Source organism: Sorex araneus, chromosome 3, assembly GCF_027595985.1.
Source record: "Sorex araneus isolate mSorAra2 chromosome 3, mSorAra2.pri, whole genome shotgun sequence".
Lineage (NCBI taxonomy): Eukaryota > Metazoa > Chordata > Mammalia > Eulipotyphla > Soricidae > Sorex > Sorex araneus.
In genome coordinates, this window is record NC_073304.1 from 149251684 (window position 1) to 149270716 (window position 19033).

At 39.9% G+C, this 19033-nt stretch overlaps 1 protein-coding gene across 1 annotated transcript in view; it reads right to left on the reverse strand.

The window, feature by feature from the left end:
• Positions 1-19033, reverse strand: part of NOTCH2 (notch receptor 2) — a 171709-nt gene that overhangs the window by 116479 nt on the left and 36197 nt on the right. Inside the window, exon 2 of the mRNA XM_055131553.1 lies at positions 2546-2627. Within this exon, the coding sequence (XP_054987528.1) occupies positions 2546-2627 (82 nt within the window). The remainder of the gene's footprint in view (positions 1-2545; positions 2628-19033) is intronic.

Here is a 19033-nt window from a genome sequence, read left to right on the forward strand (position 1 = left end):
CTGTGCATCACCGGGTATGATGCAAATAATAATAATAATAAATAAATAAAAATTCTTCCTATATGCAACTTACCAAATTATTTCCAAATGACAGCTAATTCCTTCTCTGTATTACTACACTCAGACTACCATCCTAGATTCTAAAGAATACACTTCTTAACAGAAAACCAAATGCTTTCTTATTTAAGAAAAACAGAACAGATATTTAAACATGTGAATAATGATACTTACTCAGCATCTTTTAGCTAAAGAAATATATTGCTGGCTGCATAACATTACCAAAATGCTGTGGCACTATCATCCCGTTGTTCATCAATTTGCTCAAGCAGGCACCAGTAACATCTCCATTGTGAGACTTGTTGCTACTGTTTTTGGCATATCGAATATGGCACGGGTAGCTTGCCAGGCTCTGCTGTGTGGGCAGGATACTCTCGGTAGCTTGCCGGGCTTTCCGAGGGACGGAGGAATCAAACCCGGATCGGCCGCGTGCAAGGCAAATGCCCTCCGCTATGCTATTGCTCCCATTAACTTGATAAAAATGTGTTAAGATTTTTAGATCTATTTAGAAACAGAAAATCCCAGCAAATGATCATAATGTAATAGATTAAGCACCACAAGAGAACCGAATAAAAAAACAAAACAAGAATAAAGCAATCTGATAACTATAACACTAGATGCAAAAAGGGATGAACAAAATTCTAATGTACTAAGTTCTTCCCTCATTATTTACAGGTATGTTTCTATTTTCAGAGGAGAATATAGTTCACAGAACGTTATCTGCACCTAGAAAAACTGTTTGGCCCATAACTAGTTACATAAAATTTTTCATTTTTAATATTATCTTTATTTCAATCCAATGTGTTTTTTACTGTCATCACAGATTAAAATATTTTAATATTACTGAAGAAAATGTTTTATAATAGAAAAATTATTATGAGACTAAAAGAGACTATGTCCTAGGCTTCATTGGGGATATATCATGACCATATTTATGATAGTCAATTAAATGCCCAGTGAAGAAAAACGATGCTGGATGGTTCACTTAAAATGTCTATCAGTGGTATACAGACACAACTCAATGCTGCTCAGCTGTTAGAAAAGCAGAAACCACATAACCAGCCACTGTGTGAACAGAACTGGAGAGCACTGTGCTGCGTGCATTCAGCCAAAGGGGCGGGGCAAATGGAAGGTTCTAACGTGTGGGATACAGAAAAGCAGAGTAGGAAATAGTAAAAGGCCAAGTGCAACAGAATCTAAGAACTGATCTAACTGAGTGCCCACTGTAGGGTGATGTTGAGGGGAGGATGGAATGTTGGGGTGAGGCACGTGAGAGGAGACCCTGAGAAAACGGTAGCAAGAAACTGACATCAGGGGTGGGAGCAGTTATGTGGAATGTTGTATTCATGGAACCCTATTGTTTACAGTATTGTAAATTACGGTAACAAAAAAATTAATTTTAATGCTTATCAGGCAAGTACCTCTACCAAAAGAAAAAAAAACACAAATACCCCCAGAACAAATACACTTCATTTAAGTATTAAAGAAGATAACTTTCATCTTACCAATTCTTTTCCATTCGATAAATAAAATGGGCACATGGGTCTGTCAACTACTTTCAATTGAGATAGAAGAAAAAATATGATTAATAGGAAACCTAGAGAAGCTATTTTTGAGATTATCTCAAAGGCTTCCTCAAACAAAAAGCACAGCTGGACTAGATAGTAGAGGGGAAAAAAGGAAATGCCACGAGCTACATTCCTCCATCCTATGCTCATTCTTACTCTCAGCCCCAACAGTGCGGTTCACAGACAGCTCTTATTCCCCAGAAGTTGTCATGTCTGCGTATATTGCGGAGCTTCACCTCTCAGTATCAGAACTGGATTTTTCAAACTAGGAAAAATAGTTTCACATATTTATAATTCTCAATTATATATAAGGGCATAATTAAAGTTACCATGTTTTGGGTTTTATTTAAAACCAAGATAATCACAGAATTAACCTTACCTTAAACCTTCAATTTTCAAGAGCATGTACTCAATATAAATTAAGCAAGCATTCACCGAGAAGTCTTTCTCATAATTAAAAAAAGATAATTTTTTTAGGGCTGGAGCAATAGCACAGCGGGGAGGGCGTTTGCCTTGCATGTGGCCGACCCAGGTTCGATTCCCAGCATCCCATATGGTCCCCTGAGCACCGCCAGGAGTAATTCCTGAGTGCAGAGTGAGGAATAACCCCTGTGCATCAACAGGTGTGACCCAAAAAGAAAAAAATAATAAAATAAAAAAATTTAAAAAGATAATTTTTTAAATCGATGAGCAATGGGATGATAGTGACAGTGACAGTGAATTTTTAAAAGTTCTTATGAACTGATTCACTCACATCATATCCACTTCTACTCTCCAAAAAGAAAAAACATCAGAAAAGTTAGACAACCAGAACTATTTCATTGAAATACTAAAAACAGAATTGTAAACTAAATTTTGTCCAGTGTCCTACTGAGGAAAAGCAAAATATATAAAGAAGAGAAAAAAAGAAAAACACTTACTTGCAGTATCCTGTGCCATTATGAAAGGTGACACATATTCCTTCATTTACACAGGGCTCATAGCCATCCCGGCATTGCAGTGCTAAAAATAAAGACAAACGTAGATGAAAAATAAGTCACCAATGATAACCCTCAAATCTCAAATACCAAAGAAATGTTATCCAATCAGATGAACATTTAATCTCATACCCAACTTGCTGTGGACTTCCCTTAAGTTTTCATCAGTTTTTATCTTTTTTTTCTTGGCTTCAGCATTCATTGAAGCAGGGAAAGAAGCTCATCCCAAGAGTTTCCTCCACAGTCACTGCCTAGTGACCTGAGTGATGTTCCTAATTCTCCTGTGCCTCCAGTACATTCTAATGATGCTAATAAAATTAAAGCTGTAACATCCAGATATGCCATGAGCATCTTCGGATTTAGATATGCTAGAAGAATATATGGATTCTTCCGTGAATGAAAGCACATGTAGATTCATGATATTACCAAACACTTAGGGCTCCAATCCAAGTTTCAGAACCGGCCACTTAGAAATAATCAGAAACATTAACAATATTCATCCAAGGAATGATAACTGGTGGCTTAGGAGCTAGCACAGGAGTTAAACACAAGTCTTGAACACACCCAGCTTGGCTGACTTCTGGTACCACATCACCCCCAAGTATCCCTGGACACAGCCCTGGAGAACAGCACCACCAGGGTGGCCCTGATGGTCCACAGCATCCTGGGACATGGCATCATGGTCCCAAGCAGAACCACATCCTCAGATTCCAACACCAACCAAATTCGCCTGGTTAGTCAACAAAAGCCAAAAGTGGTGTTCAGGACCCCTGAACACAATTCCCCTCAAAAAAGTGTATTTGAGAGCTTGATTTGTATCAATGTCAACGAAACCGGAAAAGGGGAATACATAGTATCACAGAGGAATGAGTAAGACATTATCTCTAGCTTAAAGCTGCTAAAACAAAGATAGAGAATAGATCAAGACAAAGACTATACAGGAGAAAGGATCAGAGGAAACGGAGAGTTAATTTTACACATTTAGATGCAACAATAATCTTCAAATTTCCGAGCTGCAGTCCCTTTAGGAAATAACAAAATGGCATTTCACCACCACAATCCTCGTTTCCCCAAAACAGGGGAACTTAGAAATAAACTGCCAAAGCAGAAACCTTGGTTTGATCTAAAAGGAGAAAGCAACAGTAAAATCTGCCACTCAACATGTCAGAGAAGTACAATACCTCGGTTGTCTGACTCTTAGAATTTTCATCACCAAAAAGGTTTACCATGAATCCTAACACCAACTGAAAAGGCAAGGCAGAAGTCCAGCCAAACAATAAAAAAGGTTTACATTTATGAACTTTTATCACATATTAGGATGTTTCATCTCAAATGGCTGATGTATCTGATAGTAAAATTGAGTAAAAACCACATTTCTGCTTCCTCTAACTATATGATTTCATAAATAAACTCAACATCAGAATTTCTAGACATGCCCTTCCATTAAAACTAAGCTTTTATAAAATGGGGAGGAGGAAGAGAGAGCCAAACACAGTTGGATGTTAGAGCAAATCTACTAACAATGACCATAATATTCCCCCCCCCCAGAACTATTATTCCTCTACTTTCCAATACTATTATCAAGTGGTGGAATCATCTGAGAACATGTTTACAGAAATTTCATCTATCATCATCATCACAAACAGCTAACACATAGCACTTACTAAATGCCACAATCTGTTCCAATAGACAAACAATCTTCCTATGGGCAAAAAAATATCAAGACCTGTCCATGGCCACATCAACAAATGAAGACAGAATCTGACCCTAGGGAGTATGGATCCAGAGTGTTCTTGCTTATAGTGAAACTCTTCCCACTATCTGGCATTTTTCTTCTCAGGATGAGCAAGTCTAGGTCTCAGACTCATTTACCAGGAAAGCAAATGCCAAGGAGGGTAAGTGACCCTCGGATGAGGCATCATGCCACTGCAGAACCTCTGGACCGGGAACCCAGGTCTCTTCCAGAGGTTGCCCTGCCTCCAGGACATCTGCTGCGTGCTCGCAGGCTGCAGCCTGCACAGGGAGATTCAGGAAGAGGGTCATCTTGTTGTCCATGTCCCACTTCCCTGTAGGGCTCAAATGCTCTCTCTTCCCACACTGATAAGCCCAATAGACAACTATAATTAAAACAGTTAATGTCAGGTTATTTCCTCCATACCAAAGTTCTCAAACTGATTTTTTTTTCATTTTCTTTAGACACTTTTATTAGTTCCAATGAGAACTTCCTGGCTCCCCCTACCCCCCTTTATATTTGCCTTGTCTTTTTTATTTAAAAAAGAAAACTTCGCAGAAGGAAAGGAATGCCCTGCAGGCTCAGCCGCTGCAGCTTGGCTCCCCCCCCAGGGGTGCAGATGCCAGGCTGGGGGTTAAACCTGCCTTCACCAGGGACCAGCTGGGCCCTGCCAGCAGCACCAACCTCACACAAGTTCTACTGCCCTACTCAGAACCCAAATTGGGAGTGATCTAGGGGCTCCTGGAGGTCCCTGGGGGTCCAGTATTTCCTATGCATCCCTGTTAAAAGTACAGGACGGCAAGCGGGATGACTGGAGGAATCTATCAGAAGTGCATAAGGTACCGAGGCCCCGTGATTCAGAAGTCCAGGGGTGCAAAAAACAGGAGTTTGCTCCTACTGAGAACCCCGGGAAATCATTACAGTGACAGGCTCAGAGAAATACAAACAGCACAAAGTCAACATGTGGCAATCAATCTGGTAAATAACTTCACAGTCCTGCCCTAGAGACCCAATCGGGTTCAGCGAGGAGAAGGAGGTGGGCTCAGGAGCTAATCATTAACGCTGCTGCGCTGATCTGTAGGGTCATGCTACCTTGAACCTGTAACATTTACTAAGCCAGTTTTCAAGCTTTTGTGTGCATCAAGCAAGAGTTATCTGGAATATTTGTCTGATCCCACCCCTAGTTTCTAAGTGAGAGCCCCAAGGGGCCTGGGGATCTGAATTCCTAACAAGTTTCCAGGTGACACTGGCGCTACTGCAACGAGGAACCACAAGTTAGGACTATATCAAGCATGATGGTCCCTTGAAGAAATCTCACATAAAGATTTTTTCTTTTTTTTTAATTTTTAAAATTTTATTGAATCACCATGAGATAGTTACAAGCTTTCATGTTTGGGTTACAATCTCACAATGATCAAACACCCCTCCCTCCGCCAGTGCACATTCCCCACCACCAATATCCTGGGTATACCCCCCCTTTCCCACCCTCCCCCTGCCTCCATGCCAGACAATATTCCCCATACTCTCTCTCTACTTTTGGGCATTATGGCTTGCAACACAGACACTGAGAGGTCATCATGTTTGGTCCATAATCTACTTTCAGCAGGCATCTCCCATCCCAACTGATTCTTCCAGCCATCATTTTCTTAGTGATCCCTTCTCTATTCCATCTGCCTTCTCCCCTCTTCTCATGAAGCAGTCTTCCAGCTATGGGGCAATCCCCCTGGGCCTTGTATGTACCGTCCTTGGGTGTTAGCCTCATGTGATGCTACCCTACACTCCACAAATGAGTGCAGTCCCTCTACATCTATCCCTCTCTTTCTGACTCATTTCACTTAGCATGATACTCTCCATGTTTATCCATTTATAAGCAAATTTCATGACTTCATCTCTCCTAACAGCTGCAGAGTATTCCATTGTGTAGATGTACCAAAGTTTGTTTCACCAGTCATCTGTTTTAGGGCACTCGGGTTGTTTCCATATTTTGGCTATAAAATTTCACATAAAGATTATAGGTCCTCGAAGATCTATGTGATAATATACTGCTTGAATAAATAAAAGTAAAAATAAAATTTGAGACATGATTTTGCTCAGGGCCTATTTCTAAGTAAATACTGAAATGATATGCCACACAAAAAGAAATCAAAATTTTGCTAACTCAAAATCATGACAGTAAGACTGAGAAAGGGCATCATTCACAATCCAATTTACTTTTTTCCCACAATATAACAATAAAATTGAAAGAAGCTCTACGAATTTAATATTTAAATCTAAAAATTCTTTCTATCTGTAGGATAAAAGAAAAATGCTCAGTCATGCTTTTGGTAGAAAACTGATACTTAAACTGTTTCACAGACTCAGAAAAACTAGTCATTCACTCATAAATAGAGTGAACTTTCCCCCAATTTTTATTTTATTATCTGGCTAAAATCAATCTCATATACTACATATATATATAGACGTATATGTAGGTCCCTTACTCCCCAAAATAAGGTAAAAGCAGTGAATTCGCTTTCACAGCTCCAGCTTTCAGCTATGTGACCAAACTCTGGAAGGCAATTTCGATTCTGTTTTTGTTTTTATTTTTTTTTTTGGCGTCACACCCGGCGATGCACAGGGGTTGCTCCTGGTTCTACACTCAAGAATTACTCCTGGCGCTGCTCAGGGGACCATATGGGATGCTGGGATTCGAACCCGGGTCGGCCGCGTGCAAGGCAAACGCCCAACCCGCTGTGCTATCGCCCCAGCCCCGGCAATTTCGATTCTGTACCATCTTACGTGTGCTGTGTTCAGGGACCTATCTTCGAGTATCTAAGATATACTGAAGGGCTGAGGAAAGACTCAATGGCCTGAATCACACACCCTGCATGCTGAGGAAAGACTCAGTGGCCTGAATCACACACTCTGCATGCACTTGGCCCTAAATTCGATTCCCACGTACCACGGGCCTCTGAGCCCTGCAGGGTCCTAACAGTACTGAGTAGCCCGACCTAAGCATTGAGCTATAAGCCCAACCAGCCAGACTATACTGCCAGGCGTGGCCCTGGGGAAGCAAAGACAGAACACACTTAATTGAGCACGTACTGTGTGAGGTGGTGCAGGCCCTGACGTCACAGATAGCACAGTGAACAGAACCAAGTCCTTACCCTCCTAGAATCTTTGTATATTGGGGAAAGATATATAAGTGAATGGATAAAATAGTTTTTGTGGTAACTGATGGAATACAAAACATTCATAAAAGCTGGTGTATCAGGTTCCACTTTCAATAGGGTGATTAGAAAAGGCCTCTAAGAGCTATTCCCTGTGCTGGCATAAACACCACCACCATCTGATTTATCTTTGAAGAGAAGTTAGTAGTGTAAAATATTCCATTAAGAAAAAGGGCTTTCTTCACAATATGAGACCAATACTCCAGGACAGTAGAAAAACAGGCCAGGAGATTGGTTCACGGTTAGATACCTACCTCAAATGCACTGGGATAAAGAAGGGACCACCGTGACAGAGAGAGTTGGAAATGATCACTCTGGATAAAAACTGCATAACAAAAACAAGTAAAGGAATAAACATGATAACCTCTCAGAACATATACTGCAAACCATAATGCCCTGAAGGGGGGGGGAGAGAGGGAGGGAGAGAGAGAAAGATATATATATATATATATATATATATATATATATATAGAGAGAGAGAGAGAGAGAGAGAGAGCGCCAGCCAGCCATGCCATAAAGACAAGCAGGGGGAGGGTGGCTGGAGGGATACTGGGGACACTGAGGACTGGTGGTGTGGAATGGACACTGGTAGAGGGATGTGTTGGAACTCTGTATGACTGAAATCCAACCATGATCAGCTTTGTAACTCTATCTCATGGTGACTAACTGGAAAAAAAAAAGTTTTTGTAATTTAATCATATTTTATTCAAGTTGTTTACTTTTTAACTATGCTAAATCTGGGGTGGGGAACATTTTCCTGCCCAGAACCACTAGAATATTTAGATCATTCACAGACCATACGATACAGGCAGGCAGGATGCAGGATGCTGACAAGAAGTAGTCATTTCTGCCCCTTCTTGTGCCAGGCTTTGTACTATGGCTCGACAGCGCCATAAGGCTGATGTTCCCCGCCCCACTAGAGAACTTAATTTTCCCGTTCCCCCAAATGGTGAGGATTGTATTCTTCTGGCACCTAACCTCCCACAAGCAACACCCGCAGTGTGCCACCCCCTTTCCTAATCTGCAGTGGCTTTCAGTTCCTACTCAGCTGTCTCGCAGCCTGCCGCGAACACCTCAAATTTTAAAGGTCTATACAGAACCTCCGCACAGTACCAGACCTGGCACATTTGCTCCCAAGGACGAATCATTCCTTACTTCCCCCAGGCTAAATTCACCCTGAACCAGCCACCCAGGGCCCCCTCCGCCACCTGAAAGCAGTGTCTTGCTTGAAAGGGTCCCCGCTGGACTGAGCTTCCTCTGACTGTCGCGCCCCCACCTTGTCATCCAACCTACACCAGTCCCTCCAAGGCCCAGTCACATGCGTGTGGTGCAAAGATTCCCTGGCTGCTGCTGGTCCTCACAGGAGAGCCCCTACTCTAATGACCCCCACAATTCAGAAGCTGACAGTTAGTTCTACATAATCCTCTGCTTTTTCACCTGTACAACTGAGGCGATACAGCTTCAAGGCTGAAAAAAGGGACGCTGAAGTCAGGTCTGCGCTTGCTCTTTGGCCCCACCATTCGCTATCTACCGCTACAGTCTGTGTGCTGCAACTTTCTACGTGGAATACAGACGCTTTCTCCCAGAGCCACTCTGAGATGAGCTCACTGAGCACACAGAAGAAGCAGAGATCAGTACCTGACACATGGGAGTTCAGAAAAAGGGCCAACTTCGCATAGTACGGACTCAAATTTTTGGTAACTGATAACATGATAAATGGGAACCTTAGGGAAAAGTATTATTATCAATTAAACCTCAAGTTAAACAAACCAAGATATTTGGAAGAACAGAAAAACCCTCGACAATTTATTATGCAATGGCAGAAAACGGAGTCAGTGCTTCTCAATGCTACCACTGACCGTCCAGTAAGAGACACACTGAAACAACACGATTAAGCGGTGGGGAGGGGAGGGATCACTGCTCTGACAAAGTAATTACTGTAGCATAAGAGGTAACTCATTTAAGGGGGAAGGAAACATTATGTATAAGCAAAAATGTCTCTGGGCTTCACTGCTAATTCTTCATGGACAAGTGCTGTGATTACGGCCTCCAGTGATTTGAACTGATTTACCCAGCTCCACAGCCTCGGGAACATATTCAGTGACACTGAGCTTGTATTTAGTGACAGGCCCGACCGAGGTATCCAGACTCGATGTAATCTTCCCGAAAGTTTCCTCTAGGCACTTACCTAGGTTTTCCAGGACTTCTCAGTATCATGCCAGCTCTAAGGGTTGAAAAGCCTCCTTTGTTTTAGGAATCTCTGCCGGGAGTAGTTAAGGCTGCAACCTAGCCCTTGTAATCTGAGCTGCCTTCGTATGTTTCACTTGTTGCATTAACATGTAATTGTTTTAAATTGGCATGACTTCTTGCTTTGAGGCCTCTTCAAATCCTCCACTGTCTCATACCATTTTTTTCATATGCTCTGCCTTTCATACCTTCTAACTGCACTGTGGTCTCTTTTCTACACATATACCTAAGTGCTTACTTAAAAGACATTTTATGTTTTGAATGGCTGAGGTACTAAAATATGAGGATAGGAGGGCCACCAGGCACTTTCAGTGTCTTGTTAAAGTTTATGCAAATTACAAGTAGTAGCATTTGAGAGATGAAATCTAAGTTTGCACTTACTTTCCCTCCTAGTACTGGCAATAATTGGCTAGTGTTGCTTCAGGCACATAATGTCTGGAAACAGCTCGATAAAATGAACAAAGTTTTCCAAAATAACTACTTGCCCTATTATCAAAATTTGGAGGACGGAGGGCAGACAGAGAAACCTAAGGATTTGCAATAGTTCTCATAGCACCCTGCAATTTTAAACAACAAAGTTTTCACTAAGTTTTTATTCTGTTTTTTTGGGATCAAGCCATGAAAAAAAATCCAAACAAACAGAAGTGCAGAAGCTTCAAATCCCAAGTGGTACATTTAAATAAAAACAAAGTGGAAAAGCATCTGTCTTCCTCCTTAAAATTCGTCTTGATTCAAAGACAAATAAGTGTAACAAGGGAAACAACAGTTTTATTTTCCTGATAGTGTTCTAAGGATTTCCATGACCTTTACAGATATCATCTAATGGAAAATGTGTTTCCCACTTGAGACATGCTATACCAGACTCAGACTTACACTCTAGGGTTCCTAGCAAAATAGTACTCTTTTCAAAACAAAGAATGCAAAGATTAGAGAATGAATAACCAATAAAAACTGAAGTTAAAATAAGGGTATTTTTGACATTACTAAAATAAATGTTTCCTTATAAGGCTATTCATTCCGGGAATTTATAAAATTAGAATACCTGGTTCAAATTTTTCAATTTTGTCTTATTTTGAATTGACTGAATTCACTGCCTTGCAAAAAGTAACACTTATGTTTGCTGGTCTATACTGACATAGACTCTACTCTATATACTTTCCTATTTACCAGGCTCTTTAAAGACTGCAGGAAATATTTTATTTACTTATGAGGTAATTTTTACTTCCGAATTTATTAATGGAAAAGAATTTAGCTCTACCATGTAGAATGCAAGGTTTGGAAAAGTCAAAAATTCTTGTAAGTCAGGATGTGGTCTTACACACATGTACTTTCTCCACCTGAAAATACTTCTCCTATTCTCTCTCTCCAACTTGCTAACCTCTACTCATATTTCAAACCCTAAGTATCACCATTTAAAGATGAATGCAAAGAACCTACAGACAGGCTGTGATCACCCTTCTCTGTGCTCTTATTCTATCTAAGTGTTGGTTCACCCGTGTCCCTCACCTCTGGGAAAATTCCCTAAAGCCAATGGCTGACTGGTTCCTCTTTGTATACCTGAAACTCAGTACAGAGGCTAGACCACAGCCAGGACTGAATATGCAAATAATATTCAATGAGAGGAATTTCTAGCTGTAGAATAATAATTCTGATTTTAGGGGTGCACACGTATTATTTTTGAGCAGAAAATTAAAATGAAAAGGAAAATATGGTGCAAAACTGCTGGCCTACAATAAGGATGAAAAGCTGAGAAAGTGGAATTATACATTTCTAATGTTCATACTATTAAAACATTTTGGAAACTTATGCCTTAAAATTTCTACAAAGGAAGATATACTCTCCTCTATGCATCTTAAGTTATATGTATTATGATAAGAATTTACTTAAACAGACTGAATGGAAGCCAAAGTCAAATGCAGGGCCAGAGTGCAGTACTGGGCAGGGCCCTTGCCTTGCTCACTATCTATGAGGGTCTGATCCGGCACATCGCAGGATCCCCCAAGCACCACCAGGAATAATTCCCGAGGGCAGATCCAGGAATACACCCTGAGTATCCACGGTGAGCCCCCCAAATATAAATAAATAAATAAATAAATAAATAAATAAATAAAATTCAAATGCAGAAGAAAACAAAATTCAAGTGAAAATAGTTAAAATTGCATTTTTCATTGTAAAGTATCATTTTTCTCTACAGTAGATTCACTAGTACATAACCACTGAAGAAAAAGCACCAATCTGATCCAGTGTAGCCCCAATTCATTTGTTTGGTATTGTCATCTAACCCTTTGTAAGATGACACTGGCCAGAAAAGTTACAGAGCTTGCATGTCCAGGAAGAACTTTAATGTAATGAAAATCAACAGAAGAGAAAAGGCCTTATCATAGCTTCACACTATTTACTACAAACTGTTATAATATTTGCGCACTGCTTAGCGGTCAAAGAGGCAGACCCATGGTGCTACGTCATTGTCTTACACAAGGTAAGCTTCTGTTATCTGTTCTGTTCCATTATCTCTACTGGATCTGTTATCTGAGACAAATTCTGCTTGTCACCAGCTTCCTGTGCTTTTGGCCAATACTCCCTTTAAAGCTTTCTAAAGACTATTTTTTATGTACCGGGTTTGTTTTTTTTTAAAGTTTTAATTTTAAATACATGTTTTTAAGCACCATTGCTGGAAAAATATTTTAGAAATATATATAATCTTGTTACCCACCCAAAAGAAATAAAGTGTTTCTTCTGCTTAAACGTCTAGCACACTTTTTAAATGGTATAGAGAATTTCTATAGTTTGCTGATTTAGACAGAGACCCTGTCTCTGGGGACAAAATTCTATTTTAAACAGAAATGGGAAAAAACTGATTACTATACACTATTTAAAAAAATTATGGAGATCTACCCAAAACCAAAAGGGATAAATCCAGGGATCAGCTTTAGATTTCCCTTAGGGCTTCCTTTCCCACAGACTTGTTGTTGTTGTCGTTGTTGTTGTTTGTTGTTGTTGCTTAAACTCTTCGTGTGAGGCAATGAAGGCTATTCACGAGAACTGTGTCCCTGAAACACCATGACATGTACAGTGCTAAGCGTGACAGGAGGTCCGAGTCTGTTACAAAGGGCTGCCACATGTCCTAAAGTTCGAGTTTGCAAGAGGAGCTGTGGCCTAGCATATAGGTCATTCCTGTATTATTATCAGTCACAGCAGTTCAATATCTCCAGTCAAAAACCAAATCCCATTCACCTGTGGACAATATTCAACTGGAAATTCCTGCACACATGACTGAGAATGGTCTAAATCCGAGAGTTCAAAAGGTCCAAGTCTGGGCTTAGACCCAGAATATTCTAGATAAGTACAGAAACCGCCTTGTGAGGAAAACATCTAAATCTGGAAATGGTAAATGGTAAATGCATATTATTCCAATTTCCAGAGAACACGCCTGGGGCAAAATGTTGGAACAGAGAAAGGTAAAATCCTTTACTAAATAATCAAGGGAGAAGAAAATGTAAATATAGGCAAAACTTTTTGTTACTCAGGTTTTTTCATTTCCTCCCTTCTTTTACCTGATTTCTTTCAATATAATCAATAGTAATTCATAAGAAAGTAATTTAGGCCCAACAGCAAGCTAAATAATGTGTACTTAAAGACCTCTAATGAAGAGCTAAAATTTCAATGTTCAGTCGTTCCTCTTAAAAACCCTGTCCTCCAACTCCATAAAATGTTTAACTGCTCATGTTCTTGACCGTGAGAGCAACCAAGAATTTATCTTTAAGACAACGCCAAGTTGTAAAAGTCACTTACGAAAAATAGCCCAGCACACTACCAGACAACAGCGGGCTGGGTTTTTAACCACTTGCTAGGAGATTAGCAAAGAAATACAAAGCAAAGATCAAAAATATTGTATACATCAACAAGGGACCATGCACATAAATGTCCCATGTTTGTGATTTCAAACAGTAGAAGAAAATCTCGTAGCATGTTTCCAGGTGAGGGATCCTGCCCCACAGGGAACACTGAAACGACAGGGCAGGGAACCCTTAGGAGCAACTGAGGGAAGTTTTGATTGTTTGGTGAAGGCAGAGTCAAAGGTTTGCTGAGTTGTGTATTTTTCCTGAAAAGCAGATAGGCAAAGTAAGTTTTGGAACCTCTAACTTGGAGCAACACCTGATTTGCCAAAACAGTTATATTGCCTTTATCTTGATTCTAGAGACGTCAGAAATTCTTATTCAAGATTCACTGTGAAGCCCAAAGAGATAGTACAGTGGGTAAGGAGCTTGCCCTGCACGCAGCCAACCCAGGTTAGATCCTAGGCATCCTATACGGTCCCCTGAGCCCTCCAGGACAGATCCCTGAGCTAAAAACCAGGAGTAAGCCCTGAGTACTGCCACGTGTGGCCCCAAAACAAAAAAGACAAAACAAAAAAAAAAAAGGGGAAAAGATAAAGGAAAAACATTACTCAAGTACATACAGAGAAGCAACTAAAAAAAAGTATTTTTCCTGAAAGGGGGCAGGGTGGGGGGAGTCTGCCATGACCACGAGGAGTTCCTCACCTCTTTGGTGACAGAAGATGTTTTGAAATTGCCAAGCAGAAATGCCTTGTATGAGGAAAATGCCAAGGGCAACTTAATCAAACATGAAGAAAAACTATGAAAGGGGGTGGAGAGAGTATAGCGGGTACTGCGCTTGCCTTGCACGCAGCCCACTCGGGTTTGATCCCCAAATCTCCTGAACCCACCGGGAGTGATTCCCAAGTGCAGAGACAAGAGTAATCCCTGAGCACCACAGGGTGTGGCCCCCAAACCAAAAAACAGCTAAAGGAAAACTCTCAAAATTTAGAGATAAAATCATAGCAATGACCTAAATGAAAGAGAAATGAGATTTATGAAAAAATGAAAAAAAATCAGTAAGAAATGTGACTCCAACTGTAGGGTGAAATCAGAGTTATGAGAGTCCCAAATGGCAAAGAGAGAGGAGAGAGCAGACATCATCGTCAGAGAAATAACTGAGAATTCTCAAAAAAACAATTAACCACAGATGTTCAAGATTCTAAGCAAATATCCATGGTTTTTTATCCAAAACTACCTAGGCCAGGTCATATCCTTGTTAAATTATCAAAGTCAATGATTAAAGAAAAATATTAAAGGTTTCTGGGGGAAAAAGGTAACATGAAAAGGTATGATATTGGTGGTGGGGAATGTACACTGGTGAAGGGATGGGTGTTTGATCATTGTGAGATTGTAACCTAAACATAAAAGCTTGTAACTATCTCACTGTGATTCAATAAAATTTTAAAAATTAAAAAAAGAAAAAAAAGAAAAGGTATGATTGCCTTTTGTTTTTTAATCAGACTTCTCAGCACTAACTCTAAGAGAAGAAGAAATTTATTACTCTAAAGCACTGCAGCACTGTCTGCAGCACTGTCGTCCTGTTGTTCAGGGATTTGTTCAAGCGGGCACCAGTAACGTCTCCATTGTGAGACTTGTTGTGACTATTTTTGGCATATCGAATGCGCACAGAGAGCTTGCCAGGCTCTGACGTGCGGGCAGGATACTCTCAGAACCTTGCCGGGCTCTCCAAGAGGGATGGAGGAATCGAACCTGGTTGGCCGAATGCAAGGCCACTGTGCTATCGCTAAAGGAATTGACAGAAGGGCACCACCAGGAGTGGAGCCTTCGGCTTAATTTGACTCAACACAGGAAATCTCACACGGCCCAGGATTGACAGATTGATAGCTCTTTCTTGATTCCGTGGGCAGTTCTTAGTTGGTGGAACGATTCCTCTAAAAAGCAAAAATAATAACAATAGATATTTTACCCAGCAATATAATTATCTGAATATGATGGGGAAATAAAGGTTTTTTAAGGCAAGGAAAAGCTAACAGAGTTTACAATTATCAGACTTGTTCTAAAAGCAATGCTGAAAGCTTTTAACTAAGAAACATAAGAACAGAATCTCAACCAAGAGGATAAACAGTTATCTGATACCATTAAAAACAGTACTATGAAATAACAATGCAAGATAAAAGGAGAGGTAGTGAGCGACAGAACTGGTGTAAATTATGATGAATTAATACTCTAAGAAAGAAGAAAATACTCAAAAAGATTCTGGATGCAGAAAGTATAATATAATCCTCACAGTAACCACAGACAAAAAATCCAAAGCAAAGATGAGATTTTCAGAAAGACAACAGAAGAACGAAAACTATAGCAACTGCAGCTCCTCAGAGGTCACATCACCGGGCTGCTCTCAGAGCACTTAGCCTCGGGATTACCTTTGTGCACTAGGTAGTGCCCAAAAACCACCAAAAAATGTATTAAGAGAGGACAATAAATACTATGTATTAATCAAGGAATCAATTTAGCTAGAAGATATTATAGTCAACCATGCACCCAGCAGAGGCACCAAAATATACAAAATAATTATTACCATATTTAAGGGATAAATTGACAATAGCTCAATACAATGTTACATCAATGGACAAATCACCCAGATGAAAAATTTATATGAAATCAATGGCATTAATGAAGCAATCAAAGAGATTAACTTAGTAGGTATATAAAGAAACTCACATCTCAATATGAATAGACATTTTTCTCAAGTACACATGGAGCATTCTCAAAAATTAGATCACAAGTTGGATCACAAAGGAAATCTTACAAATATGTGTGAAGATTGGAATCATACCAAACATCTTTTATGACCACAGCTGTGTAAATGTAGAAACCAATAAGAAAATAGGTAAAACCCCAAAGATGTGGAGACTAAACAACATGCTCTAAGTAACTCATAGGTCAATGAAGAAATCAAAAGAGAATATAGAAAAAGAAAATTACTCCCTGGAGAATAACAAAAAAAGAGACAGCTACCAAATCCTATGGGATACAACAAAAGCAGTATTTTAAGGACTGCATCATTAAACAACAAGTGTCTGAAATAAACCATTCTAACCTCACGAGAGGTCTAATTCAGAAAAGGGGAAACAAAGAAAACCAAAAGCCAGAATAAAGAAAATAATTTTGAAAAACTGGGTTACAAGTGCCCTAGAACAGATGACTGGTTAAGGAACTTTGGTACATCTACACAATGGAATACTATGCAGCTGCTAGGAGAGATGAAGTCTTTAAATTTGCTTATAAATAGACAGACATGGAGAGTATCATACTAACTGAAATGAGTCAGAAAGAGAGGGACAGACAAGGACTGCACTCATTTGTGGAGTATAGAATAACATCACATATAAAGCCCTACAGGTGCCATTCCACTGTAAAACTACTAGAAATAAGGAATTCAGTATAATAATGGAATAAAATTTAATGCACATAAACATTTTGCATGCAAACAATGAATTCGAAGAAAAAGAAACTGGGGAAACAATCCCAATTTTGCAAGTGCTAAGGAAGGCCACCAGAGTCACTCTCAATAGTGTTCGGAGGGCTACACAGTGCTGTGAAGCATGCCGGGACCTCACACAGGCAAGTAATGTGTTTACCACCTGCACTACATCCCTGCCCTACTGCCAAATAATACCACTTACAGCTGTACCAAAAAGAATATATGGAGGTTGGGGAGACAGCACAGGAGGCAGGATACTTGCCCTGCACGTAGCTGACCTGGGTTCAATCCCTAGTATGTCATATGGTCCACTGAGGCCCATCAGGAATGATCCAGGTGCAGAACCAGAAGTAAGCTCTGAGGATCACCGGGTATCCTTTTAAAAATTTTAAAAAGATAAGAATACCTGGAAGTAAACCTATGAAAAGAAGGTAAAAGTTCTATGCACTGAAAATACAAGATATTCCTTAAGTAGAAGATACTAAAACAAAAAGCAACCCATGCTCATGCACTGGAAGAATAAACATGACAGAAATGTCCACCTTGTCTAAGCAAGGCAATCTACAGATTCAATGCAATCTTTATCAAAACACTAATGTATTTTTCAAGGAAACAGAACATATAATAACATTTGTATGAATCCAGAAAAGACCCTGGTTAGCCAAAGCAAATAAAAAGAAAAATGGGGGCATCGCACTCCCTAACTTAAAAATTACACTGATAGTGAAGACTAAGATAGCTAGGGAAAACAGGCACACAAACCAGGGGAATAGAGTCATACATACCTACACATATATGAACATCTACTGAAAGATAATGGACCGAGTACATACAATGGGAAGAGAAAGTCTATAAAAAATGGTGCTCGGAAAACTCAGCCGAAAGGAAGGAAAGACAGCATGAAGGAAGGAAGGCTGATCATGATTTAACTCTCAACACAAATATTAACTGAAAAATAGATAATATATGGAGGCATTAGACCCAAATCCATCAAACATATATAAGATATTTCATTGTTGTTTTGATTTAATTTTCCTACTAATAAGTCATACTAAATAAATGTTTACGTGCCCGTATGCCACCTCTGAGGTGGTCTATATCAAAAAGACTGGAAATAGGAGCCAGAGCAATAACGCAGTGAGTAGGGTACTTGCCTCAGACAAGGGAAAGCAAGGGTTAATCCATGGCATCTCACAGGGTCCCCCAAACCTGCCAGAGTCATTTCTGAATACAGAGCCAGAAGTAACCTCTGATCACTGAATGTACCTCTCTGACACTCACCAAAAAAATTTTTTAAGCAGACTGGAAATTAAGTGTTGCTGACAAAAGAAACTCAATTGATACACCCTCTATAGAAAATGGTATGGAGATCATTTAAAAAATCAAAATGGAATTTCCATATAATTTATTAATATTATACAGGCTTTTATCTGCAGAATATGAAAACATTAATACAAAAGTATATCTAAACCCCTATGTTTACAGGATTGCTGATAACAGACCAACATGAAATCAACTGAAATACCATCCAACAGTGACTAGATGAAGAAGTTATAGCATGCATATGAAAGAAAATACGTCATTTAAAAAAATAAAAGTGTGCCTTTTGAGATAAATGGGCAGATACTGAGGGATGAGGATAAATTAAGTATGCAAGTGAAAGACAAGTACCGAAGTGGTTTCACTCACAGAATACGAGTAACTAGAGATGCCTCCAGATCCTGCACCAGGCTGACCCTCGGATATGGGACATTCTGGAGGGAGGCAGGTGAGCCCATCACCCGCCTAAACAGAGCCATGGCACCCGAAAACCTCCCGAACCCAAGTACCGCCATGATCACAGCTGATAACACAGGCTCAGGACGAGCTTCCTCCATGAGTGAAGCTGTTGAAAAATTCAAGTTTGTGGGTTTTGTGACC